Source organism: Halichoeres trimaculatus, unplaced genomic scaffold (genome assembly GCF_033239565.1).
Source record: "Halichoeres trimaculatus isolate MK-OKI-2021-1 unplaced genomic scaffold, fHalTri1.1 fHalTri1_scaffold_3, whole genome shotgun sequence".
In the NCBI taxonomy this organism is placed as follows: Eukaryota; Metazoa; Chordata; class Actinopteri; order Labriformes; family Labridae; genus Halichoeres; species Halichoeres trimaculatus.
Window position 1 is genome coordinate 14,966,484 of NW_027437181.1, and position 23,927 is coordinate 14,990,410.

A 23,927-nucleotide genomic window follows, 5' to 3' on the forward strand; every position below is an offset into this window, starting at 1 on the left:
TCCATGGTTTTAGACCTATCTTGTAGTCTGTGAATTTTATAGAAATTAGTGCCATCATGTGGTCAAAAATCTTACAGCCTTTAAAAAATATCACTTCAGATGTCTATCATCTTCAAGCTGTGAAGAAGATAATACTCAGAGATTTTCAAAACAGAGAGTGTTTTGTCTCAGAGAGTGACTCTTATTTTTTCCAAATCAAGAGTTCAGAAGTATTCTTCACTTATTTGAACAATCTTGTTTTTTTTAAGTGATGTAATTTGGATTTTAAAAAGTGGGCCCTTAGACCAACTTTATCTTCTGGAAAATCCCTGAGTGTATGTGGGAAAGGTTGTGAATGTGACATTAAAGATTAGCAGCATTAGCCCACATTACTTCAGGAGAAGCTTGTGAATCAAAAAACAATCATGAATTGAACATGGAACTCTTCATTAGAAACAGATTAAGGTAAATGTGGACTCCAATCATATTTAAGTATAAACTATGTTGTAAAAATAAATATGCTTTTGTTGCTAATGTTTCCAAAAGGTTTGGTTCATTAGTCTCTGCATCCATAGTTGAAAATCTCAGCTGTAAAGAATTGCTTTATATGCAAAAGAAATGACAAATTGACTTTTTCTTTCTTCCAAATCATTTTTATTCAGTGATGTTTTCATTTTTTGTGACTCAATTCAATGTGACCACAAAATAGTGTGACATTAGCTGGGGTCTCACCCACGTCATCAAGGAAGAATGGATATAAAATAATACTAAGAGCATACAACCTTATCTTATAACATTCTGTAAAATATTGGCATTTACTGGATTTTATGACTATAAATATAAACACTCATCATCCAGAAGAAGCATTTCTGAAGTTATTCCCGACACCAGCAGAGTGAGAGCAACAGAGGTGTCAGAAGTGGACGGTACAGTCCTGTGGTGAAAGTTAAGGCCATTTTTGGAGTCTGTCATTGGCAACGCTTACTGTAGACCAAACCTAATCTATGTCTGAGCAAAAGAAGTAACTGTAACATGAAAGAGGAGACAGATTGGAAAAACAGAGGATATAAAGAGTAAATCCAGTCAGGTACAAAACCTTAATGAAGCCAGTAACTGGAGGGGTTTACATTCTTAAGCATGCACCTTCCCCTCATGAGATGTAAATCATTCTTTGGTTAAAGTGATACCATAGAGTTACACTGCATGTGCAACAGATGTAAAAGTCATAGGGGTTGATAATCAGATGACAGATTTTAAAGAACAATGCAAGTCTTTCGTAAGGTTTAGTCCAATAGCAAATTGTGTATCTGAAAGCTCTGCTAGTTAGTGACAAATGAGCACAGAGCATTTTCACATTTTATGATGGATTTTCCTGCCAGTCTGTGGAGTCACTGTTTTCAGTTTATCTCCACATTATGCACAATTCCCCCTGAAACTTGTTTACAAGGAACTCTGCAGATTTTACAAACAACATAAATTACTGCATCATAGGGAGGAAAAATAATGAATTGAATAAAATAGAAGTTCAGATTGTACTGTATCAATAAAATATGAATCAAGATCCTTTGTGGCAGAATTTTTCCAAGTTTGACAAGCTTTCGAAGTGCAATGCTTAACTAGTGGAGAGACTGAGGTGCATTTTCAGATGTAATCTTCTGAGGCTACTAAAGTATACAAACTTTAACTGCCACCATGTTTTTGTCAAAAGTATTGCTTCATCCTGATTGCTCAGCAATATGTCATAACAGCAAAAAACAGAGATATTTGAGAGCTTGAATGCAAATGGATGTTCACTGGGGATTTCTGAAGTTTTAGAAGAAAAAAAATAAATAAAAGCCCAAATTTGGCAGGTCAAAAATAAAAACTAACATGGCTCACTGTGATGGGGTTATGTAATTGTAAATCAGAAAAGATGCAAACAAATACTGGCAAAGTCCTTCAAAGCAAATAAGAAGGAAAACAAAACAAACTCATGCTTAAATCCTCTAAATGGCTATCAATTCATTCCACTGGGAGGAAAACCCATGTACACAAAGAATGCTCAGAGGTACACATAAAGTCATTCATTAAACACACACTCATGAAAACAGTAGATATCTTCAGAACTGTTTGAGATTAAAAATCTTCCAAATTGAAACAACTAAAACCTTTCAAATAAAACATATTTCCTTACACGCTACAAGACATGCATATATGCAAAATACATCACTTAGAATAATATTTGTATTATATACCTATTGCATCTTAATATCTTTATGTTACTTGTGTATGTACATTATTTTTATGACACTGTGTACAACTGCAACCTTTTCAATGCTGCAGAGAAACATCTAACACTGTGAACATTTTACAATGAAATCTGGACTGAACCTCTTCACGCTGCCCACAACTGCATTTGTTTGTTAGTGAGGTCTGTTGGATGGATTTCAAATGTGCTGCTCAGCGAACTGCAGTATGAAGTGGGTGGCCAACACCTCTGCAGGTAGGTGTATTTATTGCTTCCACATACCTGCCAAGTCACTACGGGCCAGCATGCAGTACTCAGACGCATCATACAGCAGGTATGAGCTTTGAAACATGAACGCCAAAAACTAATGGAAGAAAAAACTGACAGGGGCAACTGATTCTGATTTCTGCAACCAACACTCTCATGCTATTTATCATCCAGTTAGGAAAGGTAAGGTACGAGTGGAAAGGCACCTCAACACTGATTTGTGTACGCAAGTCAGAGCCTAAATGGACAAGACAAAACAAAATCTTGGTTAGCTCTGCATGGCTGGAACAATCAAAATATAAAGAAAAGATAAAAATGTTTGTCTCAGACTCCTGTTTCAGAGAAGGATCAGGCAGAGAGAAACTTGTACAGCAGCAGCAAAGTTTTTTTTGTCTTCAGTCATATTGGCTAGTTACAAGTTTTTCAGCTCTTGAGTCGATGGGGTTTCATAATTTCCTTTTAGGGTGCATCCTTGCAGTCCACAGTGGCCCTTTTACAGTATTTACACATAACAATGAGGTTATTTGTATGATAAAGAGTCCAGACAGCCAAGGATGGCTGTAGAAGAACTTTCAAAAATGTGTAAAAAACACAGAAACAAAGGAACACATCCAACTAAAAGAAGAAAGATCTTAAAGCCTTGGCAGGATTTTTGAGCACTAAACACGGTTTTGATGATGAATATGAAGCTGTAAGGAGTCGATGCATCAAACGGTTTACACTCAGCGTTATCCTTCCTTTTGGTGCATCTTAATAGAACATGTGACCCTGAGGGGCATGAAAATACAAGTTGCCATGTAATGAACCATGTAGTGCCACTCTGGTTATGCATGCATGTGTGTGAGTGTGTGTGTGTGTGTGTGTGTGTGTGTGTGTGTGTGTGTGTGTGTGTGTGTGTGTGTCTAGAACGGTGTGTAATCTGCAGGGTACATGACTGGGAGCCAGTTCTCACTGAAGGTGGCGCAGTGTGTCCATCTGAGGTGACGCATAAGCTGTAGAAATAAAATAAACAAACATGGAGTTATTCAGAGCGAACGAAGTAAACAGAGCAGATATCAAGTAATAATAAGTCAAACAGATATCAACAGTCACTGCTCTCATACCTGGATGCAGTTCCTCATGTTCTCTTTACTTGGCTTCTCTTCCACCATCTTAGAGGCGTACTTTAAGGCTCGGCCGTACATCTTGTTCACAAGAGCGTGTTTGTATGAAAACATCAAGACCTGAGCAGACACAAAAAGGTGAAGAAACCAAGTGTTAGCTTGGTACTGTGAAGCATGGCGACTTAATCACTTCAGAATCTATCCCACCTTGGAGTCAGTCAGCTCTGCCCACTTCTGCACCTCCCAAAACGTGTCCATCAAGGCTTTAGCCACGTTTTGTAGGGAGTCATCAGAACTACTCGCCACCTGTTCCAAAACCTCCTCAGCTGCTGTCTGCCCTGTGGTGACGGCAGCAGCACCTTCCTGTGGTGCAGGGGGGAGCAGGAGCTGGTCAGCCAGAGCACAACCTTTCCTGCACAGAGAATCCAGAAGAGAAGACTTCTGCTTCTCCATGTCACTGAAAGAAAGATATTAAAACAGGGAAGATCAAGGCCACAGCAGGTATATGGAGTGATATATTACTAAGTTTAAATACTCAATACAATGTTGCCTGATATCATTATAAACTTTTTAGTTGATTTTTTGAATTTCTGATGCCTTTATTCAGAGAGAAAAATGGAAAGAGGGGACGAGGCTACTAATTTACTTTTGGCAGGTATTCCAATTATGTTACAATCAGAGACTTCACAAAGATTATGTTGTTGCTAAGTTTACCAAATGAGGTCTCCCTGACGCATTTTAACATGTTCCCCAATAAAGAGTGTTTCTTGTGAGGACATACGTCTTGATAGAAGCAGCATCAGGCCGAGGGTCAGTCTTCATAGTGAGGTAAACAGCCAAAGCTGTCTGGTCTATTTGGGAGATGACAATATCTGCTGCTGATGCTACCTCCTTGAGACGCTTTACTCGCTCCTGGAAGACGAAATGACTGTTAGCAGTGATTGTTAGACCATGTTTGTGAAGGTGAGTTTATCCAGAGTCAGCATGTACCTTTTCAGAGTCCAGCTGATGCAGCCTCTGCACATGCAGCGGAAGGTAATCCGAGTAGTTTTCCCTCAGTTCATCGTAGATAGAGCTGGAGTCCAACCTGAATGGCAAAGAGGGGTAAATGTGATGCTTGAGAAAGACTTAAAAGAATGATTTGTTAGTGAGAAAGTCAGATGAACTGCAGTGCTCACTTTGTCATCCATTGGATCTTCAAGTCTCTCATTGCTTCTGCAAACTCATCCTTCACATCTTTCTCTTTGTCTGCCTCCTTGTCCTTCTCCTTCCCACCATTCTTTGATTTGTTGGGTGCAGGGATTAAATGGTAGATGACTGGAACGACATCCTGTATGAAAACACAAAAAGACAACTCAGTTCAAAAGCAATGAATAATGATATAAACAAAATCTATACACTCTTTTTTTATTACTCTGAATCAGCATCTTACATATTCACCTTCATTTTCTTTATTTAGCTTTCTTTCCCATAAAACACGCTTATTATGACCCAATTAAACAAATTTTAAATAGTGTTCACTGATCTTTACAGAAAGGAGTAATCTAACTGACCACCAGAAAACGTTCACCACGCTACATCAAAACAAAACCTATTAAGGACAATAGTGTGGCATATTTTCAAACAGCAATAATGACATGCTTTGACATCAGTTATGTTGTGACATAAGCTATAAGAAATCCCATCTTTAAGTGAGGAAAAAGCCATTGTCCTGACGGTAGGAGAGCAGAGGACGCCCTGTTGTACAGTGTTTTTAGCTCATCCAGTACCTTTTTAAATTTTCCTTGTCGTTTTGCAGAGGCCTGCCCCTGGTGGTCAGAATAACACACAGTAAGGAAGAGACAAAACAAACACACCAAAAAGGATTCTTCTTTTTCTTCAGTTACTCTTTCATCCTCATTAAAGACACTCACGTTTGCTGCACCTGTCCATCACAATGTTATTTTGGGGTGAATGATGTCAAATTTTCTTTTCTGTCTTTTTTTCACATCAAACAAAAATGGCAGACTTGTTTTCCTACACCAGCTCTACTTGGAGGCTTAATCACGGTTTCTCAGAATTGTAAAATGTTATAAGAAGCCCCATAGTAGAAATTTGACTTGAACAATGAAAAATTCTTGTTTGTATGAGATCAAAAGATTTCATGTCTACAGCAGAACGATGTGGGAAAAAAATAAAAGGGCTTTTTTTTTTTTTGCATTGAAGCAGTTGTGTCAGGCAAGTTCATCAAAAGACAAAAAAAGCTGTCAAAGCAAAAGTCTGTAGACGCATGGCGGAAAGTTCCTGCAGCCCACGAATAAAAAAGCTCCTGAAATCATACATTTCTTGTTGTACTGACCAAATACCAGACAGTATAAGGTAAGCATATTAATGTTTTCCCCTTGTATTTCCCCTTAAAAGCCACGTTTAGTAAAAGGGAAGTAGCTAGCTGTGCTAACTTCATGAATCAACACTAGTATTCATCAGTGACTAGAAGGAAGGCCCTCTGAGGATGGTACGTAGAACATGAGGTCTAGGTAACAAAACTTTAAAAAACTTGTTGGCACCAACACAAGTTGTTTTCTGATGCGAAAGATTTCACTCATCCCAGAATAAGTTACCATTCAAATGGTACTGTTTGATGAAATTAATGGTTTTCAGATTTTTTTTTTAAGTAGCAATTTAAGTATTATTTTGGTGCCAAACCACAGGCACTACACTGATTCTTGAGAAAAAAATAACAGTTAATATGTAGCAAAACTGACAAAAAAATAATGCCATGCAGTTTCTGGAAACACAGCAACCAACTTCAAAAGCCTCGACTCTGCTCACCTTTGAAGATGATACGAGACAAAACACATTAAGAAACAGAATCTGAAAAGCAAAAATCATCGGAGCTCCAGTCTTCAACCCTATAGCTCAGGACAACACCAACTTTAGAGGGTGTTTAAAGACCACGTTTCTGATTTTGATCATCGTTTAGACAGCTCTGTCATAGCCTCTGCTGAGGAAGAAGTTTGGAAGAGGCACAACTTTGGATCCTGAGAAGCAGGGTTGATTACTTAGCGATGAAGAAAAGACAAATGAGGCAACTCACTGCTTTCTTGCCGTACTCGCTCTTGGGGACAACCAGAGAGCCTGAAAGATAACACCCGGGACTCGTTCCCTTTGGGATCCTGAAAAGAAGTAGAGACAAAAGAGAGAAATTGAGTGGTAAAAGAGAAGATAAAAGATGACTGAATAAAGTTGGCCGTTAAAATTAACAGTTCTTGGTGGCATTCCCACAAGACAGTTTTTACATAAAAAGCCATTCTACATGAGCATAAAAGATCATTCTCTCCCTATATTTACTTACTTGTCATCTGGCAAAGATGTGACATAGAAGGGCTGTGTGGCGCCTGGGCACAGGGTGACAGAGTTTGACTTCTTCTTAGCCATGAGAGCAGCACGATGTGTCTCGTAAACATCCAAACCGAGTGTGGTAGACAGACGGTGCGAAACCACAAATGGAAGATCCTTAAGACGCTCTAACTCGCTGGATTGCTCGTGGCGAACCTGCAGACGCACTGTGAAGTCGCCTTTTTCCAGTTTCAATGAATACTACAGAGGTAAAAAAAAACAAAAAGGGAGGAGACATAAGACTCGCACTCCTGAGACGGACACATCAGGGAGATAAAGAGAACTTTAGGGTGAAGTTCTTTGTGTTTACCTGGTGTGGGTAAGCGTCGCCTGAACCCAGTAACCTTTTGTTTTGATCAAAAAGCATCCAGAGCTGACTGTCAAACTCAGACTCATACAGAAGCTCACAGAGCATGGGACAGCTGGGGGTAACTTCTCCACTCTTAGGCTGAGGATCAATAAAAACAGAAATTGTATACACAGAAAAATGAAGAAGAACAAGCATTTTGACCTCATGTTGAGTAGACAGTACCTGGTGAAAGCTGTAGGTGAGAACAATCTCATAGAGTTGTCTGTTATTGGGTAGGACGTCCCTCATCCCCAGAGCTTTTATCTTTGAACTGACGGGCCTGTAAGCAGGATAGGGCACAAACATTTACTGCTGTTATGTGGAACACATCAAAGATGAGAGTGATTGTTTTTGCTACTATGATGATACCTGAGAGGCTGAACCCAGGACTTGAGGGTGATGGTTGGGGACACTTCCTCGTACCTCAGAGGCGACGACACTTCAAAACTTGTTACTCCCTCTGAGGCGTGCTGGCAGACACAAACAAGGGTTACAAAAAATGACTGGTTTCTGAGTTGTAAGCATTCTTGACTGTGTTAACTGAACATGTCTGTGTTCTGGGCTTACTACGTGGAGGGGTGAAGGAGAAGTGTGGAGTCCATGGAACGAGATACTGTAGTCCACTGTGACGTCTCCCAGGCTCGCCCACCATCGAGCAATACACAACTCTACTACCTTACCTGACTGGAGAGGAGACGGAAGCACAAATAAGAAATCGGCCCACGGATATGGCATTTATAGTCTGTTATATATAAATTTTCTAAAAGAAGCATACCAGCACAGGGAAAGCCTCGGTTAATGAGCCTCTTTCTAAAAGTGAAGAGAACTTGTAGAACTCGTTGGCTCTGTACGCCTTCTGTTTGACCAGGTGCACCGCGTGGAGAACAAACTTTGATGACACATCTCCTGAATGGGAAGTCAGAGTGATCTCTGTGGGAAGGAGACGAAGAGATGGAGGTGGATGAACAGGAGAACAACAAAGAGAGCGGATATAAATAATGGTGAAAGGCAAGAGGTGAAAACAGAATACCAAGAAGAGAAAAAACAACCTTCATGCAGATCTCTCTTCCCTCTACACTGACTTCTGATAAAGCTTACAAATTTTCTTTTTAATGCTAAGAGAACTTAAACATTCTTTGCCACTCCTGACAAATAAATCAATCTGACAAGTTGACAAGATGAAGCAGCATGTTTGAATGAAAATTTCACACAGGCATTGAGGGATTCACCTTAGGTTTGTTATCGAAACACAGGGTATCAAAATCTGGTTTGCGGCCAAGTGGTTTTATGCATGTTATCACATTCTGTCCAAATTTGTAGTACTTTGTAAAAAGGAACAAGAGGAGTCCTGCACATTAAAAATAGAAATGTATGGAAAAAAATCTTTACAAATTTAGAAAATCTGACTGAACATTCAAAACTGTAGGAAGCACGAGCTGAACTAAACAGATAATTCCAATTGTGAATCAAGACAGACCAAGTTATGAACATTTGTAATTCAGATTGATTGCACCATTAATGATTGCCAAAAGCCCAAAATGATGCTATTAATCCATTATATCCCATTTCCATCATCACATACACACACACACACACACACTTGGACTTACCAGCCCATGAGGCTCCCTGGGGAGCTGTGATGAAGTGGCGTCTGATCTGGCCCGGTCTAAAGTGAACGTCTGTGAAACACAGCTCCTGATTCCGGCAATCTGTCACTCTGTCAGATCAAAGTGAGAAAATCGGAGAAATGAGGCTCAAAAGCGCAAATTACAGCAGATGAAAAACGGTATGAGATGAGAACTCACTTAGCAGGGATAACAACTGTGATGGGAACTCTGAACAGAGGGCCACAGGTCGGAGCTGCTGTGTCATATCCACACACCTGAGACGGAACAGGAACCACATTAGTACTCTTCAATTCAAAGGTGATGTTAATCTCTTAATTGTTCATTTTAATGTCCTGTCTGTACCTCAGTGTAGTGCACTCCTTCTCTCAGCCCAACAGGATCGATGCGGACATTGACGTGACGACACTGGTTCATCAGCTCCAGGTGGGAGGGGCACTGAACCCACGGGGCGGCACATGTCAGCGCCAAGTGCAGCTGCAAGGAGATTCGCTCAGAGTTTCCTAGGATGGACATTACAGAAAATTAACTGTAGTAAGAATAACAACACAGGCAGAAAATGTCCAAAAAGAATTGTATAACTATTAACAGTACCTGTGTTCTCCGGGAAGATGGGTTCGATTCCTACTCCGTGATCTGAAGGTGCAAGAACTTGGGCTGGGTCCCTGAGGTAGATGCCTCTCTGTGATCCAACACTTACTGAGAAGCCCAGATTGCTTGTGGGTAAAGAGGCATGTTGAGTGAGGTAGTCTAATGCCTTGTCAACCTGAAAGAAACACATATAAACAGATTTATGATAATAACAAAAGTTGAGATTTAAAAAAAAAGAACAATCTGGGTTCTTTTTTAGTGATATTTTGGATTAAAATAACTGATTTCAAATTAACAGTGGGTAAAGAAGTGCATTCTCTTTTGGGTTCAGCAAGAAGAGCAGCAGTCAAGTCACCTGGATTATTCCATGGCCTTGTGCAAACACCTCTATGTCCTCAACCTTCATAGCTGTGTTTTCCAGCGCTCTCCTCACGGCAGGAACAGAGGGAGGAATCCCGCTCTGCTTCAATCCTTGATTACACAAAAACACAGTGGATTAGCATCTCCCACTTTTATTTTCATGTAACATCGTCCCAAAGTGGACTCTAGATCCTTGACTGTGAAGTCACCTGAGAGGATTAGTGCGATGCCTCCACAGGCATTAGGTGATGACATGGATGTTCCGTTCATCAGCTGAGTCCCGCGAAGAGTCCAGTTGGGTACAGATGCAATGGCACCTCCAGGGGCACTGATGCTGACTCCCAGGGCCCCATCTGTACTGGGGCCCCTGGAGGACCAGGTGTACTGGTTGGGAGGCAGCTTCTCTCTCAGGGAGTACTCTGCCACCATCATGTCTGGAGTCACATATGCTCCAACTCCTATGAGCAGAGGACAGCAGCAATTAGGAGAGCCTATAACATCTTTCACTTTATGTTAACATTTGAATATAAAGCATTTTGAACCTATGACGCTGCTTGTGGTTCCCCCTGGGCAGCCCACTGTTGAAAGGCAGGGGCCATTGTTTCCTGCACTTGAAACAAACATCACATTGTGCTTCTGCACAGCCTCTGTGATCACCTCACAAATCCTCCTGAAAATAACAAAAAAAAATCTGTTACCGTGTGTGCAAAATAAACCCACACAAACATACTCCTTTGTCTGAATACTTACCCAGAATTGGGCCAGTGGGTGGCTTCCCCATAGCTATAATTAACTAGGTCACACTTGTAGTTGATGACTTCAATCATCTTTGAGAGACAAAAAGATAAAAGAATAAAGTAACAGAAAAATTTACAAAATTGTAGACAAACTGACAATTTTTATTTGAAACATTGTGGAAAGAAATTACCGCGCGAATGAGTCCTGTGCCTGTCTCCATGGTGCTGAGGCGGGTGTCTCCAATCTTCAAAGCCAGGATTTGGGCACCAGGGGCCACACCATTGCGCTCAGGTTCTTCTGGGAAGTAACCAGCTGCGATGCTTGCCACATGTGTTCCATGTGCCCCTTATAATGCAAACGTTCAAGGTTAGCCTGGAAAATACATCATCCTGCCTGAGCTTACTCTGATGCCAAACCGCTTTTCACTTTCACTGACTGGATTGTATGTAGGCTTGTGTCTCACCTCCACTGGTGACAATGCAGAGAGTGTTTCCCTCATCATAAATGTTCACAGAGTAGTTGAGCATCTCAGCATTTCCTAATGTGGCATACTCTTGGGACTCTTTGTAAGAGCTCAACACTGTGGCCTGGGACAGCTCTCCACACTCTGAAGTGTCAACTACAGCCCTAAAGAGTCACAGCAGGCAATGTAAGAAACAAATAACTTTTAGTAAACAGTGATGAATCCTGAAGAGGAAGGGTACAAGATATGGTTTAATTTGGCTTACTTCCATGTGACACCATCATGCCAGAGCACACAGTCGTATACAGGACCAGGATCACTGTACTTCTTTTCTAGTGATGCCAGCAGCTCTGACTGACTCTGCAGCTCTTCTTTCTGCAACTTCTCCATCTAAGGAGTGAAGGATCAATGTTGGAGAAAGAAATGGAGAAAAGATAGGTATTACAGTTACAAAAGTCAGAAAATCTGTGACTATAAAATGTATAGAAACATTGACAGGTACATCAAGCAATCAGTTTCAAAGGCCTGACCTGTGAGGGAGTTGGATGAGAGAGGTCAAACTCTTCCATCTTGCGTGAGACCTCAGCGAGTGCTGCTCTGTGTGGGGGGTCCCACATCTTCTCCTTTCGCTCTTTCTAGTATGCACAAATAGAAATTTCTTAGACTCATTACTTTCAATTTTGCTCAAATGTAGTGAAAGCATTGCATTAGAAAGCACATACACTTAAGTATCAAACTCCATTAAGCTTGAGTTCAGGTTATAAGTCCCCAAGGATGTGGCACTGTGAATGTCACCAGAGCCTTAATCTCTTTGTACAACCATAGAGTTGCACAATGAAACTCATTACACACACAGTACAGTAATAGTGTCAGATCTCCCTACCTGTATTCTCTCTTTAAGTGCCTTAGGGAAAAATTCATAGCCATTTTTAACTCCAATGCGATACTTCCCTGATGGATTGACCCAGGCAGGAGGAATCTGGAAGACATAAAAAGACACAGTGTGAGACAAATATGAAGACAAATCCACTTAGGTGCAGGTCATATGTGTGGTCAAGCACATTTAGATTCAAAAAAGATCTTACAGAACTACCAAGAGAAGAAATTACAAATTGTCACAGAAAGATGTGAGATGCCCTGTAATGGTTCATATCAATGTCTCAGATGCTGTTCCTTACATCTTATCATATGTTAACATACCTTAAGTGTTCTACCAGAGAGGCCAGTTATTGTTCCATCTTTGGGTTCTGCCAGGGTGGTCATGTTCACATCGCCGCTGCCTGTTGTATCAATGATGTCTATGATCTTTGGCTTCCCCTCAGTTGTGACCTAAAACACAGAGATAAAGATGAAATCTGATGGAGAAAAAACATTTATAGTCATGTGTTCTGATCGTGGCGTATTTCAGAGATCATATATCTTGCCCGAAAATTTGATCTTCGATCTGTATTGTAAGCAAATCCAGAACCATTTAGTGCCTTGTAAGTGTTACCTCCCGTATTCTTGTTTGTTTCTACGCGGTTAAGGGGTCAGATTTAGTCCTTATCTCTTTACGTATAACCAAAGGAGACGTGGATAACAATATATGACTTAACGCGATTTGAACTTATAGCGTATCAAGTACCCTTGTTACAATTACCTAACTGGCCAAATCTTTCGCACCTCTATGGTTTACGTGGGGCTAGTTGAGTAGATTCCACTGTGACTTGGCAGTTAACAAGTTATGGTTAGTTAGCCGAAAATCATTTATTTACATAATAAGTACGTTGATTAAATGTCCAAAAATAGGGTCTTAGCAGCATAACTGTTGGCAAAAAGTTGACGGCAAAAACTATAATAAGAACGAAAACAGGAAGAAATGTGAAGCGTACAAACGCTACTGTTAGCCACCATGCTATCAATGCTAACCGCAAATCAGTTACTTTTAAATAAGAAAAGCACCAACATTGATTTTGACTATCAGAAAAAATACCATAAACCATTAACTTTTAGTTGATTTGGCTGTCACAAAATATGTTGTACCAGTTGCAAAAGTTTTGTGGTGTGTATATCTGACAATACTAGCCAGCTAGATAGAGCCACTGGCTTACTGTGTGCATAGTATGTGAAGGAGTAGGGCCTGTAGCATGCTAACGGTTAGCTTCCACCATCTGGCTCGAAGCTACCGTGAGTACAGCCGGTAAGATTTACCTGCATGCCGGGGGCCCCGGGATCCACGCCGGTGTCGAGGATAGCGATAAGCACCCCTCGGCCATCGTACTCGGGGAACCTGGTAAGATAAGACGAGGCACCGGTTTCTTTTTTGGGTAGCAACCCGTGAAAGGGGAACGGTTCTTCAGTAGAATGAGCAGCCATGATAAAAAAAGAGCGACAATGAAAACAAAGCAGCGAAATGGGGAAGAGATGAGACCGGTGGGAGAGACGGGGAGGTGAGCAGTTTAAAGGGGCAGTGTGAGTCCCTCTGCAACTGTTATTCAACAGGCAGTCAACGTCACATACGGAATGTAATTTACTGTAAAAACAAAAAAGAAAAAAAATGATTACTATCATCACTTAAGATAAGCACATGAGTATCCTCATGCTTGTTTTAATCTAAGGGGAACTGTCCGTATTGTTATATCCTGGTACCCCGAGTTCACCATGTTCCAATTGTGTCACAGATCAAAATGAATCTGGTGTGGATGTAGCATAAGATCCATTAAAATACTTTTAAATAACAGTTTTAGGTTATTCCTTAAAAAATGGACTAGGAGGATTAGTTTGTGCCACTAATACTTTTTTGACCACAGTAAACTGTATTTGAGAATGTAAACAAATATTTGCAGTCTTGCTTTAAGAGTAAATGGCTTAAATACAGCTTGGAGAATCACCAGCAATGTTGCACATCAAGAAATAGTGATATCATCCAATGACTTAGATGTCCACAGTTGTGTTTCAGTTTTCAGTTTCAGAAGCATAGTTTTCCGTCCATTTTGTGACACACGAGGTCTTTAAAAAATGACTGAGAAAATGACTAAACTGAAAAGCTAGTTTTGACCCATTTTAGCCTGGCTTAGTAGCTTTAATATCTGGTAACATATTTCCTCCTTTCCCTTCTCCTGCAAGATGGAGAATATACCAGTTAAAGTGACACTTTAACAACTTAACTGAACAGCAGTAGTTTGTGACCCAGGGTCAGCCTAGACCGCATTACAAAAACTTCCTGTCCTCCTTGGTTCAAAGTCTGACAGGAGGAGTCTGTTGTAGAATTCTCCCTAATCTTGCATTTCAAAAACAAATCAACTTACCTCAGTATAAGCCTCTCATTTCCTTCTAGTGGCATTTCTGTAACGGTATTACAATAGAAGCTGTTTGGATTGGACTAGTTAACCTATACTACCTTTAGGAAGGTGAAACTTGGGTCAGCTGATGGGTTATCCTTAAATTGGGTGAGGTTGTTTGAGGACACATGAAACCTGTGTCATTCACAAGATACATTTATCTATCAGAGAAAAGGTCCATCTTTAATCTTGTTTGTTTTTTAGTCTCTGTAGGTAGAAACAGTAACTCCAGTTTCATAATAGCCAGGGTTTTATTGTGTGAAAATATTTTACTCATAGTGTGAAACTGGAGTAGTCTACCTATCCTTTCAATCTACCACTAAGTACACTCTCTGAAAGGTGCACACTAGATGGTGCTATGCTACTTTAAGACTTTGCGTTTCATATCCTGCCTCACACAGAAATGTTTGGTGCTGCTGTTGCTGGTAAACTTGAAAATTAGTCTATTTTGTTGGCATAGTCAGGAACCTGATACACAACAAGGAAGCTAATTTTCAATGTAAATAGATCAGCATGTTCTCACGCAAGCATCACTCCTTTACAGAGGAATAAAGTAGTATTTAGAATTTTTCATCTTGTTGCTTAAAATATTGTAAACTTTCATTTTGTTTTTTATTTTCCTGCAAAGAAAGGAGTGGTTCAAATGATTACCTGCTCCTTTTAAATTCACAAGGGTCTTAGATTCCAGAGTCAGTAGAAATAATAAAGCAAGCAAATGTAAACAAGAATGTTTTCGTAGTGTCAGCATGGTTTACATATTTGACTTACAAACAGGGAAGAGCCATTTGCTGGTCTGGGGCCTAACCTGGTGGATCTGAGCACTCGGCTGTGTTTGGTATACTTATTTAGCCTGCTGCCTGTTACTGTAATTTACACATCACCTCTGATTATAATCTTTCACAACATTAACCAAAAAATTGTGTTATTACCCCTTTTTTTATCCATTTACAAATGAAGTCTACCACTTTTACAGCAGAGTTGGAACTGTTACATCTGCATATCTGCAAGTGTTGCCAATTGTACTGTCTCTACCATCAGCCTGCAGTATTATCCCTGTTGTAGGTGCTTTTAAAATTCTGATTCTGCTTTTACTTTCTTACAGATGCAGAAAGACTGAGTTGAAATACCACATTTAAAATAACACACTAGATCAACATGGATGCTCTGCATGGGTGAGTTGGATGAATGAAAGCTAACCATAGACCCAGAGGTGTTAAATTAAAGTTGTACTGCTGTTCTTGCCACAGACCAAATCACTTGTTTTCCTCTGACATTTCATTCATGCTCATTCCATAGAGTTTTTTCCCTCCATAATACCAGGATTAACTCTGCACATGTCATTCACCATCTGTTCAACTCAGCACTCTCTCTTACATAGTTTATAGCCGTACTCATATACGCATTGTATATTACAGTGCATGGTTGCACTAAAGACAAGTCAGTAGGGAGGGTTAGGTGCAAGGGAACAGTTATTTTCGGTGTGCCAACGCCCTCAAACTCTGCACTGGTGGCTGCCTGGTGTGTAATGAAACAACAGTGAGCATCCTTTCACTAATCTGCTTAGAATCAGCATCTGCTGTCTCTTCCTCTTTCTGTCTGCAGCCTTTCATTCTCACGCATGCAAAAACACTGTTTGATGCCATACTCATACTTGGACACAGTTTGGATGTTCTTGTTTATTTCATTTTTTTTTTGGCTCAAAATAGGTCAAACCTCCAAAGTAAGAGGGGGGTTTCTCAGCTTTTCTGTTGCACACACTCACAGGCCTGTGGTTTACCACAGGGTGTATCCACTTTAGCTGAACTGAAAATAAAATCTTTGAAGGTCTGTTTTTCTGTGTGAAGTCGTGCACACAGCTACAAAAACCTGTATTCTACTCCTCCCACTTTTTCTTGTAGATATGACGACTTTGCTTGGTAAGTCATAATAGAGGCAGCCTGTGACTCTTGTATTGTGCTCGTGTGACTGAATTTACATTTGTGCATGCAAATTTACAGTTAGGAGAACAGTCCTGCATTTACCAGGTTGAACCAACTTCTAATGATATTTGAGCCCAAGTCACTACCCCATCTAGCAGCAAAAACAAGAAGGGATGTGGTCAAAAATAATAGATTAATTTCTTTGTCATTGTGCTTTGACTAAATGTTTCTACAAAATAAACTTGTCTTGAAAGATTATTTGACCAACAAGAGTAGTGTTACGGTTATTATCTAAGAAAATACCCGAACAGTTTTTAGATAAGATAGTCAAAGGCACGCAAACCATGCAGTTAAATGCGTCGGTGATAGGCATGAACATAGACTGTAAATGTTTACACTCAGTCAGCACTGGACAAGGGACTCTTTAAGTACATGTACAGGCCATCCATTCATTAATGTTAACATGAAACATCAACACATGGAGCTTTGCTTTTAGAACAACAAGCTAAAAATTGCTGTCACTGAATTTTTGAACATATTGTTAAATTTGTGTCATTGTGCTCATATGTTGTTGCATTAACAATTTGAGATACAATTGGTATTTATATCTACAATAAATCATCAATTTATATGTTGATTATGTTGTCTGTTATTCATCTGCACTGGCTGAGTTAGTGTACAGTTCATTTAATCAACTAAATGCTCCTATTCTACAACTCAAAGTATAACACTCCTGCAGTGAACTCTCTACTTAGATTAATGCACAATCTTTTGAGCCACACTCTCAAAAAAGGAATTGTGTGGCACATTTAGGCACAGTTTGTTACAATACTTGCACACTTATATCAAAAGCATTTAGGTACATATGTAGTTTTTTTTTTTTTTTTTTTTTTAAGTGAAACCAGTTACAGATTTTTTACATGAAGGTGCAATGTTTCTAAAGTACAGAAACAAGTTCTGCAAGTCCTTGATACTTAATTAAAAGAAACAGCAGGAAAGTAGGATACTTCTTTGGAGGAAGTGATAACAGCAAATATTTAACAGTCTCCAACTGGAAACTTCTTATGTTAGTTCCTTGAAAGCCAGCAGGTTTTAGGAACTTGAACTAACCAAAGTAAAAGGAAATTTTGTTTAAACTGAATATAAATCAAGCATTTTTGTAAAGATTTCTGAAATGAAAGCAGTCAAATAATAGTAGCATAAAGAGGGCAACTTTTTTCATAAATTTGACTGCAAGTGAAAGTACAGCGAAATGGAAAAACTCAGTCAAGTTTATGTGATATAAATCCGTTTTTGGTGGGTTACATTGGGTCTTGTTTCAGCTTTGAAGAGGCTTTAGTTTCTCTATTTAAGGGTCTACCAGGACAACAGTAGTGACGAGACGCTTAGCCTAATTAGATTTAGAGCTGTTCTTAAGGAGTCATGGCTAATCCTTGGCAGGACTGTCCCTTCTTCAAGACAGGCTGTCCGACTGTTCCTTAGCCCCACATCTCCACAGGGCTTGGCTCAGCCAGCTGGGTTTGTGGAGTGTCCCTGACTGAAGTCAGACTATTCTGGGGAATGTAGTCATAGTGATGTCAGAGGTGTGGCTCAATGGGTTCAACTGTGTGGGCTGCTTATTACCCCTGTGTCTGAATCACCTGAATGGATCCTAAATCCTGTCCAGACTAACTTCCCACAAGGCAGATCAGCACCTGGTGTCTTCTTCTTTATGTTGAGTATGGCCTAAGGTCAGAGCCAACTGGAAAACAGAGGATGATTGTTTGGAGATTATTTCTGACTTGTTTCAGAGTGAGTGACTGAATTTCAGAACATTCCTCCCTCAACTCCCACCAGCTTCCTTATTTTACCAGCCATGCAAGTTATATTCAAGCCAGTAACACGAGGGTTTGGTGGTTTTTACAAAACATAATTTTCATTTGATCTATGAAACACTGACATACAGTACAGAGTCTTTGATCATAAACATTTGCTCCAGTCATAAAAAAGTTGGAGATCTCTCTCATTAAAATCCTGTTTGGGGGTGACTGCTTGCTTGACAAAGTGGTGATTTGCATGACAAAGGTAGCCTTTAGAACAGAATATTTCAAACATATTAGATAAGATAAAGAATAGTATTGCATGTACTTTAAAGAGAAGTGGTTTCGACGTCTTTATTTGCAACGACAGTTTGAGCTGCTGGACATAAAATGACAAAAACAGAGTCCATAAAAGTCCTTAAAAACAGGACTCTACAGATGCACATCTAGGTCCCTGAAATAGGCTTCTTCTTCTAACCTCTCTCCAATAAATCCCCAAATGCCTTTATTATAATACCCTTATGTTACCAATCTTTTTTGCTGTCTGGCAGCTCAGGTCATGTAAGGGTAGATACACCTCTTCGGTCCTCAGAAATAACAGCTTAAAACCTGTTTTGTTACTTTTTGCATTGCAGTCTGTTTGATGCAGAAAACACTCTCGAGCCTCAACAGAGTCAGGCTTCTGCATGTGGGGCCCTTAAAGGGGGAGCAGCACCAACAATTACTGCACAGACACGCATGATGCATCACTAATTCTCAGTCAGGCAACAAATAAAAAGCTGATCAATGGGGATATAATTCACTAGTTTTACCTGTGGCAACTCTTAAATCATTCAACATTATGAGCTAAGTCTTGTCAATGCAGAGTCTAGCCATCCTTGTGACGTTGTGGCTGTTGTATGAGGGGTGATAAGTGCCCAAGATGAGCAGGACCAAGTAAATGTATGAGGGGCTACTAATGAGGAGAAAAACATTGTCACTTCTGTTCAGGGTTTTGACAGGCTTCCTGTTTAAGTGTGCCAACATAATGACATATAGGTCTTTTTTTTTTTTTTTTTTTTTTTTTTTTTGAAAGAGGATGTTAAGTTACTTGTATGAATATTGTCCAACTCCTGTCCAAAGCTGTGATGGTCTATAGGATCCTTGCAGTTAGTACCAGGTGTTAATGTTATTTACACATTAGCTGGCACATAGATGCCAAAAAAGGGTTAAAAACCTGCTGTTTTTGCTTTCTTTGGAAAAAGAGAAGTGTCTTTACCAATGAAAAAATGCTGTTGTTACACAACTAGTCCTGCCAATTGTGTGTTTCATCAAAAAAGAACTGCTATGTGGAATATGTGGTCCAAATCAACACCCCCTCTTTTCTATCCAGAGTTGGGCATGGGTAATTAATTAGTACTTCAATGGAAGGTAATCCACTAATTGTATTCAAATGTTGACATTAATGTTAACGCTATGCCCCCACCCCACCCACCCTCCAGCTGTGTTAAAGTGGAGCTGCATTATCAAAGTCCAGTAAAAAATTTGATCCAAACCTATCTTATCCAGAATGATCCACAGATTACTGAAAAATCTACAAATGCCAGGTACTCTTGCTCCAATTATTTGTGAACCAGCTTACTGTGTTAGAGAAGAGTTTGGATGTTTCTTCTTTCTTATTGCAGAAAACTGAGTTAGAGGATTCAAATACTTTTTTTTAACTGTTTCCATGGGCTTCAGGGAACACTGTGAGGCAATAAAAGCCTCCCTGTGACAGAACAGTAAGAGTAGCCTAAACTAAAATCACAAGTAAAACTAGCTTACCTCCGTTTCTGTCTTCCTCTTTCCATCCATCCATCCATCCATCCATCCATCCATACATCCTGCTTATCTCATTCAGGGTTCCAGAGGCCTGGAGCCTATATCAGCTGTAGTGGGATGAGAGACAGGGTACATCCTGGACTATTTTTAAATCCTTCATTTGAGGTGAAGCCACTGTTGGGCTGCTGGTAGACTCATCTTGGCACTGATAACAGTTACTTGAGTCAAACATTTTAACCATACAACCATAGTGCCCACCTGGCGTGGTGTAGCTTAAGCATTGTATCAAACTTCTGTAGGGGCTCACAGGTCTTCTGGGGCACGCCAGGCTGCTGCGTGCGTGAGAACTGTGCCATCTATAGTGCTTACAGGGGACATATCATGCTGATCCGTGATTTTATACTTACATATAAAATAATAAAGTTGAAAACATGACCTTTCACCCCCTGAATTTTCAAAAAATGAGATATTGTATTTTTTCTGATATCCTAGAACGAAATTTGATGCCTCTGAAAATAGGTCATTGACATTTGGCTTTGAGATTTCGTGACGACATGAGGATCCTCTCTTTTTATTGGAGTAATCTGATAAAGCAGCTCCTCCTCTGTGAAGTCAGTTAGTCACACAACTGCCATCGAGGGATACACCCACCAAGAGCTGAGTATAAATAAAGCTCCCTACAAGCTCTGGCTAACTTGACTGAGTGCTAACATAGTGACGAACTGACGGTAGAGGCGATTTTAGGACTACACTTTCAGCATGATGGATAAAACAGACAGAGAAAAGTGAAGGAGCGGGATGGAGCCCTGTTATAGAAATAGTTTATTGGTGAAGTCTGCCTATATTTCCACGTATAAACTATACATGTTACAGTACCAGTTTGACTCACCACACTGAAGCATCCTGAGATGATCTGTATCGAGGTGGACTTTCTTCCTCCTGAGCTGCAGAACTGTCAGGGTCCAATACAAAAGGACGTATCCTACACTCCGCCATTTTATTAGTGCTATCAATGCCTTACGGTGAAGTTTTGGCAAACAGCAAACTCGCTCGGTCTGCTCCATTCAATGTGGCGATTTTGTAAAAACTGCCATGCTGCAAAAACCGCCCCCTGGCTCTACCCCCTCCGACCCTCTGATAGAACTGACCAATCAGAGCACAAAGGGCTGTGACGTTGCGAGGTTACTGGAGGTCATTCTTGAAACGGAGCGTTTCAACGAGATCTTCAGAATGGCCTAAAATGAGGATATTGAGAACGCTATTGTGGGGCAATGAAGGAACTAAAGGACTTGTACTGAGGGCAGAAATGCTTTACAGGCATCCTAGTCTGGCACAGTGAAAAGGAGAAAAAAGCATGATATGTTCCCTTTAACAAAGTGGGAGAGCCCATCATGATCTTGGCTGTGTCTCACATCACACTTCTGTACTTACACTTACTATTGTGAGTGCATAAGTGTGTTCACGCTGACAGTATGGGAAATGAAGGGACTTTTGATTTGTTAACTGGCGCATCAAAACGGTCAACAAGTTGAGAGTGAAACACTAGACACTTCTCACCCTCACTGGTTACTAGCATGGCTACATGGCAGAAAAGGCAGGAATGGATCAAACAATGGCTGATGAAACTGTAAGGTTTTTTGCACTGTTTTAGTAAGTACATGGTGTAAGAAGTGCACGTCATGTGAGTGTACTTACAAAAGTCTGCAATTCGAGACAGAGCCAGATATTTTGACTCTCAAAAAGTCTATAATAACACCAGAAATAGTTGCTTGATTTGTAAGTAGTTGCTTATTTATCTCTTAATTTTTTTTTAGCCTTTTTTATCACTTAAAGGGGTGTTTTTTAGTTGGCAAATGGTCTGAAAGTGGTTCCTGTCTGCATAGCACTGACTGACAGTTCCAAGATGACTCCTGGTGGATAACAACTACTTAACTTTAGCTATGGCTTCAATAAGTGGTGCCACTGCCACCTCTTGGTAGCATGAATCACCTTCCATACACAGTTAGTGGGTGGTGTTTTCAGGAGCCACACCCCCTATCGCTGCTGCTGCTGCGGGAACTGAGGCTGAATCTGTACTCTTGTCCTCAAGCAGCCAGCAGTAGCAGCAGCAGCAGCAGTAACAACACTGGTTGGACCGGAGTATGATCGCTGTCCGGACAGCATAGATGTGCAAAACCCCTGGATTATCCGCGCGCTGGAGAGCCGAGAACCGAGCACCGTGGAGGACTGTTTTAGTCTAGTCATCAAAAGGGAAAGAGCCACGGGTGAAGCATGGCGGTAGAAGAGGAAGGTCTGCGGGTTTTTCAGAGCGTTAAAATAAAAATAGGTAAGGAGAAAAATCCCTACCCCCAGTCTGAGCGCCTCAATGGATGGCTCCATGTTAACGGGCCAGGCTGGCTGTGAGGGCTCGAGGAGGAGGTCTTATCTGTCTTGTTCCTGCTGTTATTGAAATTCAAATCACACGTTGTCTTCTTTTCAGAGCATGGAGCTGAAAATTTGAAGATTAAAAATGTGTAAAGGGGGAGCAAAGGGATTGAAAGCCTTGTGGGAAATTGTGGGAATTTGGCAGCTGGCACCAGAAGCCAGCTCTACATGATCTGAACAGGCTGGCTGATTTTGAGCAGACTGTGCGACATAAAGGCTCCACAGCTGCACATTTCCAGATGCTTTTTCTAGTCATTTAACATCAAATAAAACCTTTATTACACCTTAGCTGGAACCACCCATTCACGTTATGTTATTACACTTCTCCTTCACATTTCCCTCTCGCAATACCTTTCCCCTTGTTACTGTTCCATGCTTAACTGTCTAGCTATTGATTGTTAGCCCAGATTTCTATATTTAGAAATGTAGCTGGTCCCCTGTGGGTACTCTCAGTTAGTAGCAGGCATGTGGTGCATGAATATCTTGTGAATGGAGCCATGAGGAGGCTGAGTGCGGTTTGCTATGGAGGACTGTGGTTAAAGACAATTCAGAAAATGGCATGACTGAGGGAAGTTAATTTGGATGGAAAGGAAGAAATTAATTTTCCAGATCTTGAGTTGGAATGTTGTAATTAAACTGTAGTTAATGGGTCTAACCACATGTATGGCATATCTTTTAAAAGACAATAACAAGGCAAGGACCATGGGCAAGAAATAACCATATCATTTGAGGCACTCTCTTAATGCACAACCAGGGTTTCAATTAATGATGCCTTCTTTTAAAAGTTGATATAAATGATGAAACAAGTTTCTAATATAATTTAACAATGCCAATTCCAGTTTCCATTTGAAACAGTTTGACAAACAGCACAGAGTATAATATTTCAGATTTATAGTGATAGAAAATGAATTACAGCCGCAAATGTTGGTACTTTTAAAGCTTTAATCTGAGATTGTTTTTGCAGTATTGCTAGTTTGAACATTATGATATCAATTTAAGATGAATAATGGCTGAAAATACTCCAGCTTTTCCTTTTAGTATTACTGTAATGACAGAAATAAAGCTCATAGGGCTCAAAAGATAAAATCCCACCAAATTAAGCAATTAAGAAATAACTAAAAAAGGCTTTCAGGATAACAGGGTAATGATTTAAAAAAAGCTGAAAACATAATCAAATGAAAAACTATGGAAAACGAAAGACAGCTTTCACACAAGTCCTTATTTAGAACTGATTCAAACATGGCAGTGGTTGTATTTAGCACATGTATTGTTCACATTAGTTCCAGTTGAATATCCAAACATTCAAACGCAGCCGTCACTTCCTCTCCCTGCTCACACTGTTATCAGAGGTCAGCCTGGGATGTTTTCACCGACATCCGGCACCCAACTCGTCCTGACTGACTGCGCTGTCTGCTTTGTTTTGACTCCAAACATGAGACAGAAGAGATGAGCAGAGGAAAAACAATATTTGTCACAACAAACACGCACACACTTCAGGGATGTGTGTTTTGATGCCAGCCCGCCAGCACAACACAAAAACCCTCCACTGGTCCCTCTTCCTGTTGAGCTGGTGTAAAAAGTGAAG

At 40.3% G+C, this 23,927-nt stretch overlaps 2 protein-coding genes across 4 annotated transcripts in view; one reads left to right on the top strand and one right to left on the bottom strand.

Moving 5' to 3' along the window:
- Window positions 1-625: 625 nt before the first annotated feature.
- On the bottom strand, window positions 626-13,598 carry tpp2 (tripeptidyl peptidase 2). Of its 2 annotated transcripts, XM_074666119.1 has the most exons (29): window positions 13,271-13,598; window positions 12,281-12,409; window positions 11,964-12,059; window positions 11,611-11,715; window positions 11,346-11,470; window positions 11,081-11,244; window positions 10,808-10,962; window positions 10,630-10,706; window positions 10,422-10,549; window positions 10,089-10,337; window positions 9,875-9,990; window positions 9,523-9,694; window positions 9,274-9,431; window positions 9,109-9,185; window positions 8,914-9,020; window positions 8,079-8,233; window positions 7,871-7,987; window positions 7,673-7,773; window positions 7,487-7,583; window positions 7,265-7,402; window positions 6,911-7,155; window positions 6,653-6,731; window positions 5,346-5,384; window positions 4,755-4,906; window positions 4,567-4,663; window positions 4,358-4,488; window positions 3,784-4,033; window positions 3,577-3,696; window positions 626-3,465 (listed from the first exon to the last, which is right to left on the bottom strand). In XM_074666119.1, the coding sequence occupies exons 1-29, from the start codon at window positions 13,433-13,435 to the stop codon at window positions 3,376-3,378; spliced, it is 3,834 nt and encodes a 1,277-aa protein (XP_074522220.1). In that variant the 5' UTR covers window positions 13,436-13,598; the 3' UTR covers window positions 626-3,375. The 2 variants fall into 2 exon arrangements, with proteins under 2 accessions (XP_074522220.1, XP_074522221.1); XM_074666120.1 differs by lacking the exon at window positions 5,346-5,384 and having other exon boundaries at window positions 13,271-13,597.
- A 1,903-nt stretch (window positions 13,599-15,501) lies between these two features.
- rasa3 (RAS p21 protein activator 3) overlaps window positions 15,502-23,927 on the top strand; it is a 41,535-nt gene continuing 33,109 nt past the window's right edge. Inside the window, exon 1 of one of the 2 annotated variants that reach the window (XM_074666582.1) lies at window positions 15,502-15,572. In XM_074666582.1, the coding sequence (XP_074522683.1) occupies window positions 15,560-15,572 (13 nt within the window). In that variant the 5' untranslated portion in view covers window positions 15,502-15,559. Of the gene's footprint in view, window positions 15,573-21,960; window positions 22,245-23,927 lie in introns of those variants that run through there. The other variant, XM_074666581.1, reaches the window with a different exon arrangement.

Coding starts and splice junctions, on each gene's coding strand:
- tpp2 (XM_074666119.1), bottom strand. CDS start 13,435: ATGGCTGCTCATTCTACTGAAGAACCGTTCCCCTTTCACGGGTTGCTA. Junction 12,060..12,280: donor TCTCTGGTAGAACACTTAAG/GTATGTTAACAT, acceptor TATGTCTTCCAG/ATTCCTCCTGCCTGGGTCAA. Junction 9,021..9,108: donor ACAGTTGTTATCCCTGCTAA/GTGAGTTCTCAT, acceptor TTGATCTGACAG/AGTGACAGATTGCCGGAATC.